At 35.3% G+C, this 17,384-nt stretch overlaps 2 protein-coding genes across 2 annotated transcripts; both read right to left on the bottom strand.

Moving 5' to 3' along the window:
- Positions 1-6,886: 6,886 nt before the first annotated feature.
- On the bottom strand, positions 6,887-8,645 carry LOC112466205 (regulator of microtubule dynamics protein 1-like). The gene is made up of 4 exons (XM_025034159.1): positions 8,247-8,645; positions 7,971-8,162; positions 7,614-7,862; positions 6,887-7,432 (listed from the first exon to the last, which is right to left on the bottom strand). Exons 1-4 carry the CDS (start codon positions 8,334-8,336, stop codon positions 7,085-7,087), a joined length of 879 nt encoding a protein of 292 aa, XP_024889927.1. The 5' UTR covers positions 8,337-8,645; the 3' UTR covers positions 6,887-7,084.
- Positions 8,646-9,043: 398 nt separating this feature from the next.
- Positions 9,044-13,771, bottom strand: LOC112466206 (caprin homolog). Its single transcript, XM_025034160.1, has 6 exons — positions 13,602-13,771; positions 12,562-12,780; positions 12,131-12,484; positions 11,283-12,056; positions 10,923-11,205; positions 9,044-10,784 (listed from the first exon to the last, which is right to left on the bottom strand). Exons 1-6 carry the CDS (start codon positions 13,713-13,715, stop codon positions 10,564-10,566), a joined length of 1,965 nt encoding a protein of 654 aa, XP_024889928.1. The 5' UTR covers positions 13,716-13,771; the 3' UTR covers positions 9,044-10,563.
- Positions 13,772-17,384: the final 3,613 nt, after the last annotated feature.

Genomic DNA, 17,384 nt, shown 5'->3' with positions numbered 1-17,384 from the left:
GTTGAGGTCACATGGGGTCCAGTGGACCTCAGGCTTTTTTTTATTTTTTTCTTAAAAGTATACTATTTTGAGAGTAAAACGCACAAAGTTTTTTTGCTCTATCTAAAAAAATTTTGACGAATATTTTTGTGAAAAGAGTCAAATCGAAAAAAAAATGTTTTTTTCGCGTTTTTTCAACATAAAAAAATTTAAAGAATTATTGGATTATAAAGAGGAAGTCATAAACTAAATTCCAGTTCAAGGTTTGAGTCGATACATCAAAAAGAACGCCAATGGCAACTGTTGTGGGGTCAATATTCATCAAAATCTTTTGAGATAGAGCAAAAAAACTTCCTGCGTTTTACTCTCAAAATAGTATACTTTTAAGAAAAAAATTAAATAAAAAGTTTGGGGTCCATTGGACCCCATGTGACCTCTACGTTACTTTTAGGAGGTGTGACCTCAACGGGTTAAATTAAATAATGTACATTTAATTTCATAAAAAATGTAAAATATAATTTTAAAAAATTTCTGTTTTTGTACTTTAAACTAGATTTTTACTTGAGTAATCGTTCTCTCTTCAAATCATCCCCAAAAAATATTTAAATAACATGCCATTTTTTCAATTTAATATTCAATTGGTTCAGAAATTTTTAATACGTATACACACACACACATTTGTCTGTCAAGAATCGATTATTGAATTGTGAGTAATAGAACTCATTGTCAGGGTGTGTCTTGATTAAATCACGGTTACTAATAGAACGTAACAAATTGATTCCCAAGAATCATTTATTAAACTAGAACTGTAACTATATAAATACGGATTTTACGTTTCATGTTAATTGCAATGATGATTGCAAGTATACTATCAATAAAGAATAAAAACTTTGCTTTAATAAATAGTGTACCATCTTACTTATTACCGTGTAGCTACCAATTATATCTTTCACTCAATTTTTTTCTTAAACTGGATTTTAAATTAACATTTTCTTGCGATAAATGTTGTTTTATTTCAGCAGAGTAAGAAATCAATAACTAATAATATAGACAAAAATCTATTCATTCACGTTATTTCCTACTTTATTTATGTATATTTTTCAATTTGTCGTCTGTACTATTTTCTACATTCCTCCCTTTTCGCAATAACAACTTACAAAATACTTTAAAAACTATTTGGCGTCGCTTCAAATCGAATTGTGTTGGCAAAATCGCATTTTTTTCTCTGGCATTTAATGCATCGAATACGTAAACGTATCAATTTTTTAGCCGTAATTCTTTCTTGCTTAAAAAATACTTTTATACTTTTATACTTTTATACTTTCTTTAGAGCTAATTTTGTTTCATGATATGACAATCGTTCTTTGAAGAACTTATGGACTTTTGAAGCGGAACAATAGATTAACGTGTAAGACTGCAAGTGAAAGAATGCACGGATTGTTTTAGCTAACTAGTTAAGCAAAACAGAGAAGCAAGATCGTAGAGATTTTATGACTGCCTTTGAAACTGGATGAAATTTCTCTGATTTAACTAAATCGCGAGACTGAACTTTCCTGGTACGAATTTCTCAAGAATACCAGAACACGAAAGAGATGAAATGATAACGTGCTATGCATTGTTTAAGATAATAAGCAGTCTCGTCGACTAAAAAATTTAAGTATAGGATGTCGTTATGTTAATTCATAAAATACAGAATAGCACATATCTATACAACTATACATTTTTCAATCAAATCAAATTTCTTTTAAATTAATGTTTTAAATTAAAACAAATTGTCTTAGATCATCATGACAAATAATCATAACAGATTTTAATATTTTTTTTCTATTAAGAAAATATGTGCCGCATTTATACTAATATCCTGCAAATCACGATTAAATTGCTCACTATGCCAACAGGAAAATCAAGTAACTGAGATAGATGCGACTGCATTAATATCAATTACAATATCAATATTGATACAGACATTTGAAATGTGTATTGTATGCACAAAACGTAATGATATTTTAGCCATAAGCACTGATCTTAGCTTCTGTCAAAAAATATTTATGACGATCTACTAGATTGCAGATTTATTATTCACATTTGTATTTATATCAATATTGTATCTATTAACCTTTGTTGTGCACACCTCTTCAAAATTACGTATTGTGCACAGGGGGTCTATTAGACCCCAGTCACTTAATTGTTTATTACAGACGTACAATTCGTTATTTTGACTCAAACAAAATTGCTGGCTATTGTTCAAAGCTTCCAAATTAGGTCTAATAGGTTTCATTAATATCTTGCAACATAAAAGAATTATAAATGATATGTTAACTAAAGAAGCCGAAAAATGGACTTTTTTCACTAAAAAATGCATAAAAAATTCAATTTTTAATATTTGTACGTATTGTACGTATTAGAAAAACGCGTTTGAAAAAACGCTGGGGTCTATTTGACCCCTGTGTGCACAACAAAAGTTAAATTTATTCCTTAATTGCTTAATCAGATATACAGAGATTAAGCAATAAAGATAATGAAATAACTTAATATGTAAGAAATATTTTTGTGTGAGATGGCAAATAGTATGATAAAGTTCCTAACACATATCGACTAAAAATATCTTCTGTATAAGAAACTTCTTGAGTCGAGTATCGCTCGTATACTGCGATTCCTGAAAACCACCAATTTCATGCAATTACTTTTATGGTTTTCAGATAACAGTTTATCTTATATCCAATTTGTGTTTCACATTTTTCACGAGGAAAAAGGGTAATAAATTGTGCTTATCGGTTTCGTTCTACCGACTTCAAAACAATTCAAGGTAAGATATACAAAACATTCCAAAAGAAAAAAGAGAGAAGGGTATCTTAATTTATCTATCTGTTAATCTAGCGAAAAACTTGTTACATAATAATAAATTTACGGTTACGGCGTACAATGTAAAATGGCACGCCAATAAACTATCAAGCACATTAATCTCGTAATGAATGAGTCACGCGCGGAAAATTGTTGTAGTAACATTGTACAATATAAACCAGTACTTAACCCTAATTATAGTCATTTCCTTCACAAACGATCAAAACTGTGGAAACTAAATTAATCTACGATCTTTGTATTGCTCTTCGCGACGTTAAAATTATCCGACCGAAATAAATGTTGCAAATGAGTTTGCCGCGATTATTCGTTTGATCGTTATAATTCGTTGGTTATAACCAGTAAAGAAATAAACTCTCAAACTATATCTATATAAGGGTAAAACACTTTAATGTTACTCACGCAAACAGGATTTACCGTTTAATTTATAGCAATTATTCTATATTCAATAACGACCGATTTATATTGCAACTCATATATCGCTTTCTGAATAGATTAAAAGAAGTTATTTTTTCATGAATATTAGGCATGCAAATAATTTTGTGACTTGTAGATGCATTAATTAATTATAAGCTTAAATAATACGTTCTCTGTTATAGAATAATAATTAGTTATATTTTAGTACTTCCTAAGAAAAAAAAATTAGCTAAAAAATTAACCGGATATTACTGTAATAAATCTCGAGCTTCTTGACAGACTAATTGTTTTCCATTGTCGTTGTTATTGAACCAAGTGTTATATCGCCATTCTTTAAATTGGGCCATCGGATAGCGAAAAATTTTGCAATAAAGCAAAGTTACGGAAGAAATGAGGAGCTGTTTATAGAAGAGGAAACATAAAGTAGCACCTACGCGAGCTCAAACGACACGCAAAGTCACTATCTTATTGTGCATCGTGGCGAATCCGGGGACATGCCATAAATTCACCACGGCGCAAATGTTCAACAATTAGCATCTATTATGTACTATCAACCTGTCCAGAATCCACCCATATCGCATTCTATCGCAAGATGTCTTCGTGAATGTTTAGTGCATCGTATTCTACATGTACAAGAGAACACGTTTTCGGGCCACAGACGCGTTACGATGCAATGAATCTCATAAATACAGAAATATCTTGTTCCAGTCTTCGTCATTATCGTGAATCATGCTGTCACGAACACCATGAAGAGATTCAAATAGAAGTTTCATGTTTTTAAAATGTTAATATTTTATCTATTAAAGAGAGTTCTTTTTTTACGTCCTTTTCTTTTTCATAATTTTTCATTAATTAGGTACCTCAGTATTAAATTCAAAAAATAATTTTATTATAATATATCTGAGACACTATATATTAGCTAAATAAAATTATTAATGTATTATATTTTCATGGTGTTCTTAATCTCTCGAAAATCGTATATATTTGGCAATTATACAGAGAATTCAATAAATCGAATTTATACTTTATATATTCCAGAGTTACATATTTATAATAATGTATCCTAGCTCATCCATTAAGGTAACAGATTTATAAAACATTATATCTATCTGTATAATATTTTTATATTCTTAATTTAAATTTTTTTCTTTTTTAACAGTTGTAATACAACCAGAAATAATCATAAAATTTAGATATGAAGCAGTTTACAATAATAAATAAAAAGGATATAAATACTAGAATATTTCATTGCTGCTACTTGTTCAATTTAAATTATTTGTTATATAATTTAATATGATCCTTTTGCATACTAATAATTATCGAAAAAAAAACCTGTTATACGTATATGCAATATATTTACAAATCCATTACCTCAAGATTAAAATAAAAATAATTTATAAAACTCACCGGTATGATGCGCAGCAGCGGAGTTGTAGTATACAAGACGCGAATCTGTAAAATACAAATATATCTAAATTAAAGTATTTTGCAACGTAATTAATAATACATAATTTTCGATAAAACGTTCTGTTAAATATTAACTTTTATAAAATTTTATACATGTTATATTACATATATTTTACAAATAAAATTTTAATAATAAAAATTTAATTTTTATCTAATCCAAACAGTTATAAATTTTAAACGTGTCGAAATATTTCACGTATGTCTTCATCAATTATTAAACAAATATTTTACAAATATTCTATTCAATGTTTTGACTATTTCCCAAAATTAAATCTTAAATATGTTACACACATTATGCACAATAATAATATAGAACAGTACTATGCAATAATTAATCCTATACAAATAATAAATATATAAAATAAATTAGGAGATGCTCACCTCATGGTTGCTCCGCTGTCGCCCGATGCCTCCCTGGCCTCCTCCTCCTCCTCCTCTCGTTTCCTCGTTGTTGCACTCACGAAACACCTGCCTCACGAAAATACGCTAATTAATTATCACGCGCGTAAGAGTCATTAGAATGCAGCAATCGTGCGGCACTTTGTACGGCACTTCCGTTAATCGCGACGTTATTCGCACGCACGCACGCACTTTATTATATTCCTGTACACAATTATGTATTTTATCATATAGCGACGGAAAAAATAACACGAGAAAAGTACCATTATGCGTACGAAAGATGCGTACCTGCGATTTGCCCATAACCCATAACTGCCCGAGCGATAGATTTCGATCGAATAACTCTCTCCAGATACGCGTCTTCACTATTCATCTCTTGTACGAACGTCGAATTTACGCTGTCCATTTGACGAATATCGAATTACGTGGCTCGTTATAACGTTAATTACTAAATTAAACGCGCTGCGACGCTGCTCGACTCGGAGCTCGGAGTCCGTTCGCGAAGTCGCATCGTCAAAATGGCTGCCAACTTTACGTGCGGAACGAAATATATGAATCGCACTGAACGATTAAATAAGTTGCGATAAATCGTCTGAAAATACGCAAACGGATCCCAATATTGCACTCGCGATATTTCTCAAACGCGTATTTCCCACGCGATATACATATTATATTGAATAAACGATCGTATCACGGATATATCGCAATTTTCCGATGAGTTACTCGAGCGCCGCCGCGCCGTTTCGGCGGGCCGTGTATTACTCCGCGCATTTGAATCGCACAAGTCACGTCTACATCGAAACCTGAAAGTACGACGCGGACGCGGATATAAAATCTCGAGAATCCAAGCGCCGCCAATGAAATAATTATCACCCGTGAGCATCGCGACGAAATAGCCATTTGTATTTCCCGTTATCTACGACTTTGAATCTCTCTTTCGAGTAAATTAATTGCGCCGGTTATCTACCTCGCCGCGAGTGCCAACGAACTACCGCCGCGGCGCCGCCTCCGATGATTTACGAGTCGTTAATTACGGTAATTGATCGATCGTGCGGGCATGCAATCACTGATCGTTTGTAGATCGAATGACCAGTGTCTCGTGTCTCTTGCTACTTGCCGTGATCGAGTCCCGAAAAGTAATAAAGTAATAACGCGACACCTACGCACCGCTATATGCCTGTCTCGCTCGAGCCTCGCTGCGCGAATGATGACTACGTCACCGTCACCGTATCGATCCGCCGCATGACGTCACGGCCTACCCCTCCAGCGGCACGACGCGCGCGGCCGCGGCCGGTTCAAAAATACCGAAAACTTTCAACGAACAATAAGAGATCAACGTATGCCGAATTTTTCGTTAACTTTCACAGGTTTAACTGGCTGTATTCTCTACGTTCTGTCTCGGTGGTGTCTGATCGACGTAGCTGTCTCTCGAAACGCGTGTTATATATCGCGAACACGTAGTGATCATTAGCGGTCGAGCGCGGCCGCCGCGGCCAGAATATCCCCTCCAGCTGGCTAGTTCGGACACGAACCATTAGCACGGACGCAAACCATGTGCGGTTACCGAGCGATACGACGTAGTTGAGTTGCACTTGAAGAATGTGATGAATAAATATGAATGAGTAGAATAAATATAATATAATCGTGATATAATCGTTGGCCCATCACATTTATTAACTTTTCATATATTTGTATACATATACAATATACATATATCATATGTGGTCCCTGCGTAAAAAATACTTTAAACATATATGTACATATAAATGTATATATGAATACAGTACATATGGATAAATATGTCAATTATATTATTACTGTCATGGTAGCATTTTAACATTATAGTATCGCAATATTATGCTAAAATTATTTCTTAAATAACAAAAATGTTAAAACAATCAAATATATAATTTTATCTCACATAAGAGAATGTAGTTTATAAAGATATTTATCCGCATCGTCTTTACATACTATTTAATATTTTTTGTGCTTCCTGCCTTGCCTTCTGATCTTCGTCATCCCTCGCCGGAAATTCAGCTGCTTTTTTCAAATACTTTTTCGCATCTTCCTTACGATTCAATTTCAAATATGTCTTTCCTAACATTAGTAAATTGCGACTGTAAAAATTTGGATCAGCCTTCTCGGCTTTCTCGTAATACATCAACGCTTCTTCAAAGGACGAAGTTGGTGGTTCCCCAAATATGAAGGATGCTAATTTTCGTTGATACCATGTCAAATTCGAAACCTCGTAGCACCAGCATCCGAGCTGGTAAAACAGCATTGCGTCATCAGGTTTTAATTCCAACGCTCTCTACAATATAAATTATAAAAATAACAATGATTTGAGATGATTCTATATACAATCATTGCCGTAATAATTTGTGAGATCATTTTCACACACACTTTTACGTTATTTATAAAATATAATATATCATTACTTTAATTGCGAATTAAAATCCATAATCAGATTAATTATTTGCCAAATATCTTACCAGGATATGTTTCTTGATATTGTACGATTCTTTTATTTGTGCTTTTGTACCTTCCAGGAGACTCTTATAATGAAGAAACGCAGACATCCATTTGTGTACTGCATAGTGATCTTCTTGAATGTCAAGAGCCGTACGTAACACATCGTATCCTTCATAAGTTAACTTTCGTGCTTCAATGTCACTAGCCATTTCAAACATTTTATAAATAGCTCTACTTAAACGCCACAAGATTTCAACATCCTTATTATCCTACAAAAGATATATTAGAGTTATGTATAGCTGCACAGCTTTATGTATATAAGTGAATATATAGATATGTGTTATATGTATATATATATTTTAGATAATTTGATTTACCTTATATCTTGACAAAAGATCGTATAAACTTCTATAATCTCCCCGATCAAAAAGCGTATCTGCTTTAGTAAGAAGTTCTTCTGTTGTAACTTGGGCTTTGTCCTCGTCGTTGTTTTTCACAATCCCTATTCCCATTACAGTGAATGGCGACATTATTGTTATCTTCCTGATAATTTGCATACTATCTCCCGTCTGGAAAAAAATTATCTTGACTTATTGATACTTAAAATAATACAGCTATTGCTATACCATATTTTGACAATTGTGTCCCCATACCTTACGTGCTGGATAAGTATTTTTATATTGAACTGCTCTTTGAAGAATTCTACTGGAGTTTGTAACACGATATAATCTTCGCAGCAGCATCTTGTAGTTTAGCTATTGATGTCGATTGCAGAACTATTATTTTAGAGAAAGTACAGTTGTACGATGAATTGTCAACGCACTGAAACTGATTGCGAGTTTAACCTACGAACCGTTGTAGCTGTTGCACCAAAACTATACTTTAATCGCGGTAGATTACAATTCTCCAACATTTTTCAAACATTTATGCTGATCCACGTTAACGTTACGCATGCAAATTTTTATATGTGCTCATATATTATGTATATACTATCTGCATTTCGTGCATACGTCAACCAAAGTGTACATACACACACACACACGATACGAATGGTTGTGTATAACCAGCCGCCAGCCGTGTACATATACGTGTTATCAGTTAATGTACTACGGTGCAATCGAGGCGGATGACCCAATAAGTGCAAGATAGACATTTAACATGCATACACACACACATACATCTTCTCTGCATATCATATTGAGCGTAGCGCGTGTAATATAAACATGATTATTCTACATCAAACGCATATCTTTGGAAAAATAATATTAATCTATACGCTATCAATACTGTTAATAGTAAACATAATAGTAATAGTAAACGTTGAGTAAATGTAACATTTCAGCTAACAAATAGTAATAATAATTATATAAAAACGTATTGAGTATCAGCTAATTTTATTAGATGTAAAAAATAAAATGGTCATAATTTTGGGAATAAATAAGCCGATTAGTGTGGCTGAATTAGATCTTTATTTGGAAGATACACAGGTATTCATAGGATAGTTTAACGTAATCGAGATAGGGGAGGTTGGGGGTGGATAGTGATTAAACACAAATGTACAAACGAAATACAATAAACAGTACTTTTCAGTGTGGTGCGTGGCTTATTGGCGGCGCAGTATAAGAAACATATCATCTTTTTTTCTCTCTCTCTCCTTCTTCCCCTGGATCTAGTTAATAATTGTACAATAAACTCGACTTATACGCTAAAGCCTCGCACACTAATCGCTTTTTCCGTTTTAAAAATAATCATATGTTTCTTCCCTTTTCGTAATACAAAAAAAAATCAGGTAATGCATTACATCGTAAACGAAGACATTGCACCGCAATCTCTTTCGCTTAGCCCGTGGCTATGTGGGCGCGATCATGAAGAATTTTGGAATCATCCAGAAAAAATAGGAGAAGGAGCGATAGCAATTTGAAGCGCACATGTTCACGACATATCCTTCATATGAAAAAAAAAAAAACGCCTTTTATAGATTTTTATATATCGTGAATCACTTACAGCTCGCAAATTACTGTTTACTCAATTAATTTTGATTCACGTTTACGTCTCAAATTCAGACAAAAATATCCTTAGCAGTTTAGAAGGCATGGCTCATATCCTCTTCTTTCTGGAATCTTAGAAAATTCCTTTTTAAATGATGCGCAAGACAAAGAGATGGTCGTGCAGATCGCCTATTATATACTTATAATCATCTTAACGTTATTTTTAAATACGTTCTTGTGTAGTCTTTACATGAAATGTTTGTATGAGTTCTCATTTTTTTGTATTTTTTTTATAATAAAATTATTTTTCTAATCTTTGTTAATCAGCTGTTGTTGCCCTGTGAAACCTGCCTTCTGTCATAATACAATAATACTTGCACGGTAGGTTCACACTTCTTAATTTAGTGATTTTTCTTCATATATCACAATGTTACCTCTGCATCTTTTTTTATTAACTTTAATTTTCTCCTCATAATTACAAACACCAAATTCAAATGCAAAGTTTCATTTGTTCAATGTCATATTTAAGAAATATCCTAAGCCGCAAGTCCTCGCAAATGCCAACGCAAGATTTTTCGAATTTTCTTTCATGTCACACATAACTTTGTATGACACACATCAGATGCAACATTATATTTTGCATATACTAATAAACTTTATCTTCTCAAAGATACCTAATACATATGTGAATACGCGATAGGTAAAAAAAAAACCAATGCAGTTAAATCTGCATTTAAAAAACTAACATTTTACTTAATCCACGTAATTAATCTCTTTAATATCAAAGTTATTATCGTGTATAATATTTTTAAGCATGCAATACTGCACGGTACCTACTCGTTGAAGTTCCATCTCATATCGCAAATGCATTGTTTCGACTTAAGCTTTTTCATAAATAGACAGTTGAATTGTAATCGCAGAGCATCATTACAGTGTGTTTTACTGTGCATTTACGCTAGCTATAGCGTTCCTTCTTTCTCCTTTATTGCGTGTGGGGCTTGCCACGTGGTGCATATCCACCACGATTGCTTCCCCTTTGTCCTCTAAATTGTCCGCGACCAACGCGATCGTTGCGCGTACCTCTTGATCCTCCGCCACTGCCTCGCTTGAAGCCGCTATTATATCCGTTATTCCCTTCGTTATTACCCCAAGCACGCTGCTGATATCCGTTTTGATAGTTATTATCATTGCGATAGTACGTGCCTAGAAGAAAAATTAACGATATATCTTTTAGCCTTCGGAATTAAAGGATTTATTAACAAATATTGAAAGAAAATATTTTATGGAAAAGTTTTAAAGGACAACTTGATCACTTTGTATTAAAATAGTGATTTTTTTTACCTTGTCCTGTGCGTCCATTTTGCTGATAATTTCCCCTGCCTCTGCTATTATAGCTATTAGCGGTCCCTCTTCTGCCTCCCCTTCCTCTATATCCACCACGTTGGTCAGGCACCCAAGGTTGCTGGGTTTGTTGCGACGCTTGCTGGCAATCTTGAACGGATTGTTGCTGTTGATCGGGCTGATTCCAATCATTGGTCTCGGTCATCTGACACCAATCGATAGATTCATTTTGCTGTTCCAAAGATGAGTCAGAAATTTCGTTTTGACCATTTTCAACCTTTTCCTGGAAAGAAAAAAAATCCATGAGTTACCGAAAGTACACGATACAAATCATTTATTAATGTTGGACCAAAATATTACCTCCGTTTGAGTTTCTTGCTGATGCGTTTGCTCATTGAAGTTTTGCATTGGACCTTGCTGCGGTAATTGTGCAGCATTCTGTTGCTGCTGGGGCTGTTGAGGCTGAAAACTAGTCGGGTGTTGCGGGCTATACTGCATATTCGGCTGCTGATGAGAAGGCGGCATCGGAATAGGCGGCGGTGGATTAGGATTCGCGAAACCAGGAATGTGCGATATATCCTGCGGCGGTTGATATATGACCTGCTGAGGTACACCCACAGGCGCATTTGTAAAGTTCTGATTTGTGAAGGTTTGCGAGGGAATGGGCGCATTGACTGTGGGAGGAATGTGTGTTACGATAGGTGCTTGCGACTCCTGTGGATCAAGTTCAGATTCCTGCAAGAAAAAGAAGTTGGGCGTGCCTATGACGTCATTGATACGAGGTGTCGGTGGAGGCTGCTGTTGAGATTGCTGAGCTTGCTGCTGTTGTTGTTGCTGCTGCTGCTGTGGCTGCTGCGGTTGCGGAACAAAGCTAGTGGCGTTCGTGTAATAAGGAGCGTCGACTGGCGCGGCTGGATGAGGCGGCATGGGTTGCGGGACAACCGGTATGGGCCCCGAGACTGGAGCGGCCCCGGAAACAACGGGAAGCGTAGCAACTTGGACTGGAAAATTTGGAATAGGTATCATCGATTCCGGTGGAATGTGCCTGTCATTGCCGTTGCTGTACTCCTCGTTGACCGGTTCCTGTGCCGCTTGCGCACTAGTAATGTTTGTCTCCACCACAGTTTCGGTAATCTGTACAAATATAAACCGATTATACATCAGATTACACATGAGATTATAGATTCCAATATATCCTGATTAAATACCTCTTCTATCGGTGCTGCCTCCGAACATTCGTGAACTTGATCGAAATAGCCGCATTGATTGATCTTTGCGATTATCTCCTTCAATTTATTATAAGTAGTGCCGAAAACCTCACGTTGCTTCCCATCCACAATCGCAACGTAATGCTCCGCTACTTTTTGTGCTTGTTGAACAAATGTCAGATCACCTTCCTCACGCTGATGTTTTATCATCATCTCATTGTACAAACTGTCTAGGTACTTGAATTCCTCCTCCGACAGTTGTACAGCCCCATTCTTTCCATTAAAGAAGTCGTCTCTAACAGACTCGGTGTTTATGCTTGCCAAGACATGCTGAGCAAGTAGCACATCCTTCACCTACGAACAACACATTTTCTCAAACTCACGCCTACAATATATATGCAATAACGTGTAATTTTATTTATAAATCATACTTTTGCAATGTCTTGTTGCGTTCGCTCAAGAGCCTCTCTCCGTGCCAATTTCTTCTGCTGTTTAACCGCATCGTTGGAAATGGTGACGATTTGTTTATACAAGTCCCGCGTATTGTCCAACGTTTGGAGCACCTCGTCATATTTCGCCACCGCTATCTTCTGGTCGGAATTCAATTCCCTTCCATTCTTCTGCAAATCTCTATACGACTCGAGCTTGCCCTAAATTAAAGAGATATATATGTGGAGGATCCGTTTGATTTCTTTCAAAGTAATCGAAACTAATTATCCCATATACACAACATTATATTAAAAATCATGAAAAAAACAATATATTTGTATTGTCGAAGTGAAGCACGGTTATAAATCAGCAACGCAATATATGAAAGTAAAAGTTTGGACATAGGTATACATCAAAGTAGCTGGGACATTCGACGCTTCACGGAACATTCTCGTTTCTGAGATAAAAGAAATACTCGGACAACACACGCACGTACGCACACACGGCAAAATCGCGCGACAAAGCAGCGTCGACGTACGTTAGCCGCGATCAAAGTGGAGAACCGGGAAATGCCGAACGCCGATCGCGGGGGCTCCGCGTCGAGCAGGATGATTCCGAGTATTCCGACGCGAGTCGGAATGTTCGGTGGACGTCGGCGTCGGACACGTGGCGGCGTCGCGTCCCGCCAAGGGCGTTGAAAAGCGCGTGGCGTCGTGGCCACGAATAAAGGGTCTCGTGCACGCACGACCGTACACCGCCATGATACGAGGTTGGCGACCAAGTCGGCGCGTCCGGAGCCCCGAAAAATGCGAAATCGTCAGGCCGCGCGTTGTCGCGAATCGCGAATCAGACGCTCGATTCGAGCGGTTAGGCGAGCGAAACGATCGCGATGCGCGTCGCACGTATTGCCGAAAAATCAAGGCGCGAGCACATGGCATCGAGGGGGGGGATCATGGCGGACCGCGTTGAGGAAAGCCACGGCGACTGACAGATCGACTTTTGTCTGTAATTATGGCCCGAACGGCCGCGACGTTGCGTTTACCTTACGCTTCTCGAGATTCCGTATCTTGTGCTCGATTACGACGATCACTTGGCGTAACGGTTCCACGGTCTCCGTAGAGGCCTGTTTTTCTAGTTTGGGGTTGGCAGAAGGCATCCTTCACGGGCAACAAACACGAACTGGGAAACCGGAATGGAAACCGAGATGAACCAAGTCGCAAGTTGGGCGAGGAGCGGGAGGGGGTAAGTGGGACGGCAGAATGGCGGGCCGGACGTTTCCGAATATTGAGGATTCACATGAGCGGCGACGTATAAAGGTCTATCCAGATGTATAGCCCTATTTGAAGTGAGATGCTCTCCCTTTTTCTCTCTCTTTACTTTATCTCGTTTTTCCCCAAAAAATTGCTTCACATTTACACTCAAGTGATCTGACAATGAGTCACTCAGTTGTGTGAGTATTTTATACTCAGGTAAGATATGTTATTTTGTACTTAAGTACCTGATGCTTATTTTGGTGATAAAGCTATCGCGCGTAACAATACATCAGGTTTATAGCCTCACTTTTTATGCGAGTCTATCAGATTCATTAAAGCACATCGGTCTCGATCGATTGTGGATAAAAACTCAGTTGAATCTCACTTATTATCAGCATGCCAAAAAAAAACGTGCATTCAATTAACTGAGTTTTTATGGCGTTACGAGTGAGAATTATCTGAGTTTTGAAAGTTAAAGAAACTACGCTGTTTTATTCAAAACTGCGTGAAAAAAATTGAAATAACTTTGACCAAATTTCAATTAACTTATTAAAATGTAGGTCATTAATTTAATATTGGCAAAATTTGAGTAGAATTTGTGACTGCATAATTTATCGTCCCTAATTTAATTTTTCTTTCCTTTGTATCAAACAATAAAAAATTAATGTAATTTTACCTGTATTAATAAAATACTGAAGATATTAATTAATAAATTAGTTGCTTATTATATATATATATGTACATACACGCTACGTTCTATATTACGTTATATATTCTACATACTTGCATTCTTATTAATTCTGAATATTGCTGTCTTAGCTTTTAGGGGTCCAGTATTACAGAAACTTTCAAATCTTCCGCTTATCGGTTTCCTTACTGTTGCACTAGGCGTTCGTTTTAGCTGAACTTCTTGCACAATTCATCTTTTCTCTTTTTCTCTCCAATGTGAAAAGAAAAAAAGGGAAGATATGAATCATATATGCAAGTCCAGCGAACAGGCTTACTTACTTCAGATTCAAAGATTACAATGGACCTGTTCGTTTCAGCTTCTTACACGGTTCATCTTTTCTCTTTTTCTTTTCATGTTGGAGAGAAAAGAAGAAAAGATGAACTGTGCAAGAAAGTTAGGCCTAATGAACTGCTGCACCAAGTACACTAGAGATGTTTATCGATATTCGATATTATTTCAATTTTGATATGAAAAAATTTAATAGAAAAAATAAGAACTATTATATTTAAAATAAGAACATTAATGTACATATATGCAACTTCTTACTACTTAAGTCCCGGTTTACATAGGTATTTTAAGCCTTAAACAATGGGTGCGTTCAGGAGACCCAACTGTTGAGTGAGCGTTCAGTAATTCTTTAATATGATTGGTTCTTGCCTTTCGTTCTTATCCGGATCTAATTGTAAGTGTAAAAACCAATCATAATAAAGAATCACTGAGCGCTCACTCAACAGTTGTGTCTCCTGAACTCAGCCAATAAGAAATTGATTAATCATAGTCGATCGTACTACAATCATAAAATATTTCTTTCTCAATCTTCATTGTATTAAAAACAAAAGTATTATAATAAAGATTTTTTTTTAAGTTTTTATTAAAAATAAGGATTATTCTCGATATTTTATTCGATATGTTAACTGTTGATTCAATGTTGATATGATTTATACTTTTAAAATTGACAAATATATTCAAACACGATTTTTTTTTCGATATCGACATCTCTATCAAGTACATACCAACAGAGAACGCACAATTTCTCACTGCGACTAAAGTGGCAATTAATTGTGAATTGTGATTGGTTGGATCCAAAGGTAAGAACCAATCACACTCTTTTGTTATGTAGCTCAGTGAGCGATTGTGTTCCTGCCGTTCCTGGATCCACCCAATAAGGGCCAGTTGTTCCAACCTACTGGTAAACTAATAGTTAACCCATATGTCTATCTTTATTTAATTTGAAAGAAAAGCAGAAACATATATGATTTTACTATTAGTTAGTTTACCAATAGGTTGGAACAACCGGCCCCCTAAATCGAGAGAGACCCAATTGACCACATCGCCAATTGGCTGATTTAAAATAAGAATTTCTAATTGGCTGGTCCAGTGGAAAAGCTCTAGGCACCGGGGGCTGTGATTGGCTGTTGTCAAACGGGACGCTCTCGTATTAGGTGATTCTCAAGTCATCTACGACTAATTAGCATCAAGCATAGCACTGGACATAGGCGGGAAGTGTGAAACTCACTTAGATATAACGTGATCATTCTCAATTCTCAACAGAAATAAACGGAAATTGTAAAAATTGCAATTCCTAGAAATTTAAATTTAAAAATTTTTGCACAAAAATCTAAATTCACGAAAATCGATAAAATATCAGGAAAATATGAACGGCAACAAGATGATTGCACTATTTAAAATTCCAAGAATTTTTTAAGATTTCCAGAAAGAATCACAGAATTCAAAATTTTGAATAGTAAAAATTAAAAGTTTTGTAAATCGACAAAGTATTAAGAGAACATAATTGGCGGGGAGGTAGCACTATCTAAAATTCCAAGAATTTTAATATTTCCAAGAATTTTTGGTATTTCCAGGAATTTTCTACATTTCTAAGAATTGTCCTTCCAAGAATTCGAGATGTTAAATTGCAAAAATAAAAAATCTTGAAAATCGACAAAAATTAATAATGGGATGAAAAGAATTTAAGTATTGGAAAAAAGGAAAGAGAAAAGGATAGAATAAATAATACTTCATAGCTTTTCTAAAAACTTTATTTTTCTTATTTTATTTACATTAAGAATACCATTATAATTAAATTTGAGTTTAATTATGGTTGAAATAATTAAATTAAAGGCAACAAATTGGTTTTAATCTTTACAAATTATCGCCAAAATTAACAATCTTAGATAAACAATCGAAGAAAAGTATCAGTATACACACATACGTGACGCATACATATATGAATCTACTATTAGATGGAACAGAGTAGGCATCTTTCAGACTTTCTTCACTAGTCAGGGCAGTGCATGATCACGTAACTTTTTTTCTTAGGGCAAAAACGTGAAAAATGAAAAGTTTTATGTGAACTCATGATCATGTAACTGGACGAAACGTGGAAACGTGATCGTAAAAATAATAAAAAAGTTCGTGCAGAATAGATAGAGCGAAAAGCGAAAAGTTTCACATAAAATTAACATGTGATCAGTCTCCTGGCACAAATATCGAGTCACGTAATTGGGCTTGACGTAAATTCTTTCTTTAATAAAATTGTTCTCCCAGTTAGGAAGATCTATTTTAAATATGATTCAAGAGATAACGCAATCAACTTATAAACGTATAGTTACACATTAATACAATGTAATAGAAGTAACAATGTTGAATATATATAAGATGATAATAACAATGAAACATGCTAAATTCATTTTTATTCGATAAATATATATATTATATATGTACATATCTATATTTATTTCGTTACAATTTTATGCCTTATTTATATGTATATAGGGTCTGTGTGTGTGTGTGTGTTGTGTGTTTTCTATTGCTAAACTGACTGCACTCGTTCAGAGTTTAT

Source organism: Temnothorax curvispinosus, unplaced genomic scaffold (assembly GCF_003070985.1).
Source record: "Temnothorax curvispinosus isolate PA1 unplaced genomic scaffold, ASM307098v1 QBEX01016001.1, whole genome shotgun sequence".
Classification (NCBI taxonomy): Eukaryota; Metazoa; Arthropoda; class Insecta; order Hymenoptera; family Formicidae; genus Temnothorax; species Temnothorax curvispinosus.
The sequence above is the reverse complement of the archived record's forward strand: the minus strand, read 5'-3'. Positions and strand labels throughout refer to the sequence as shown.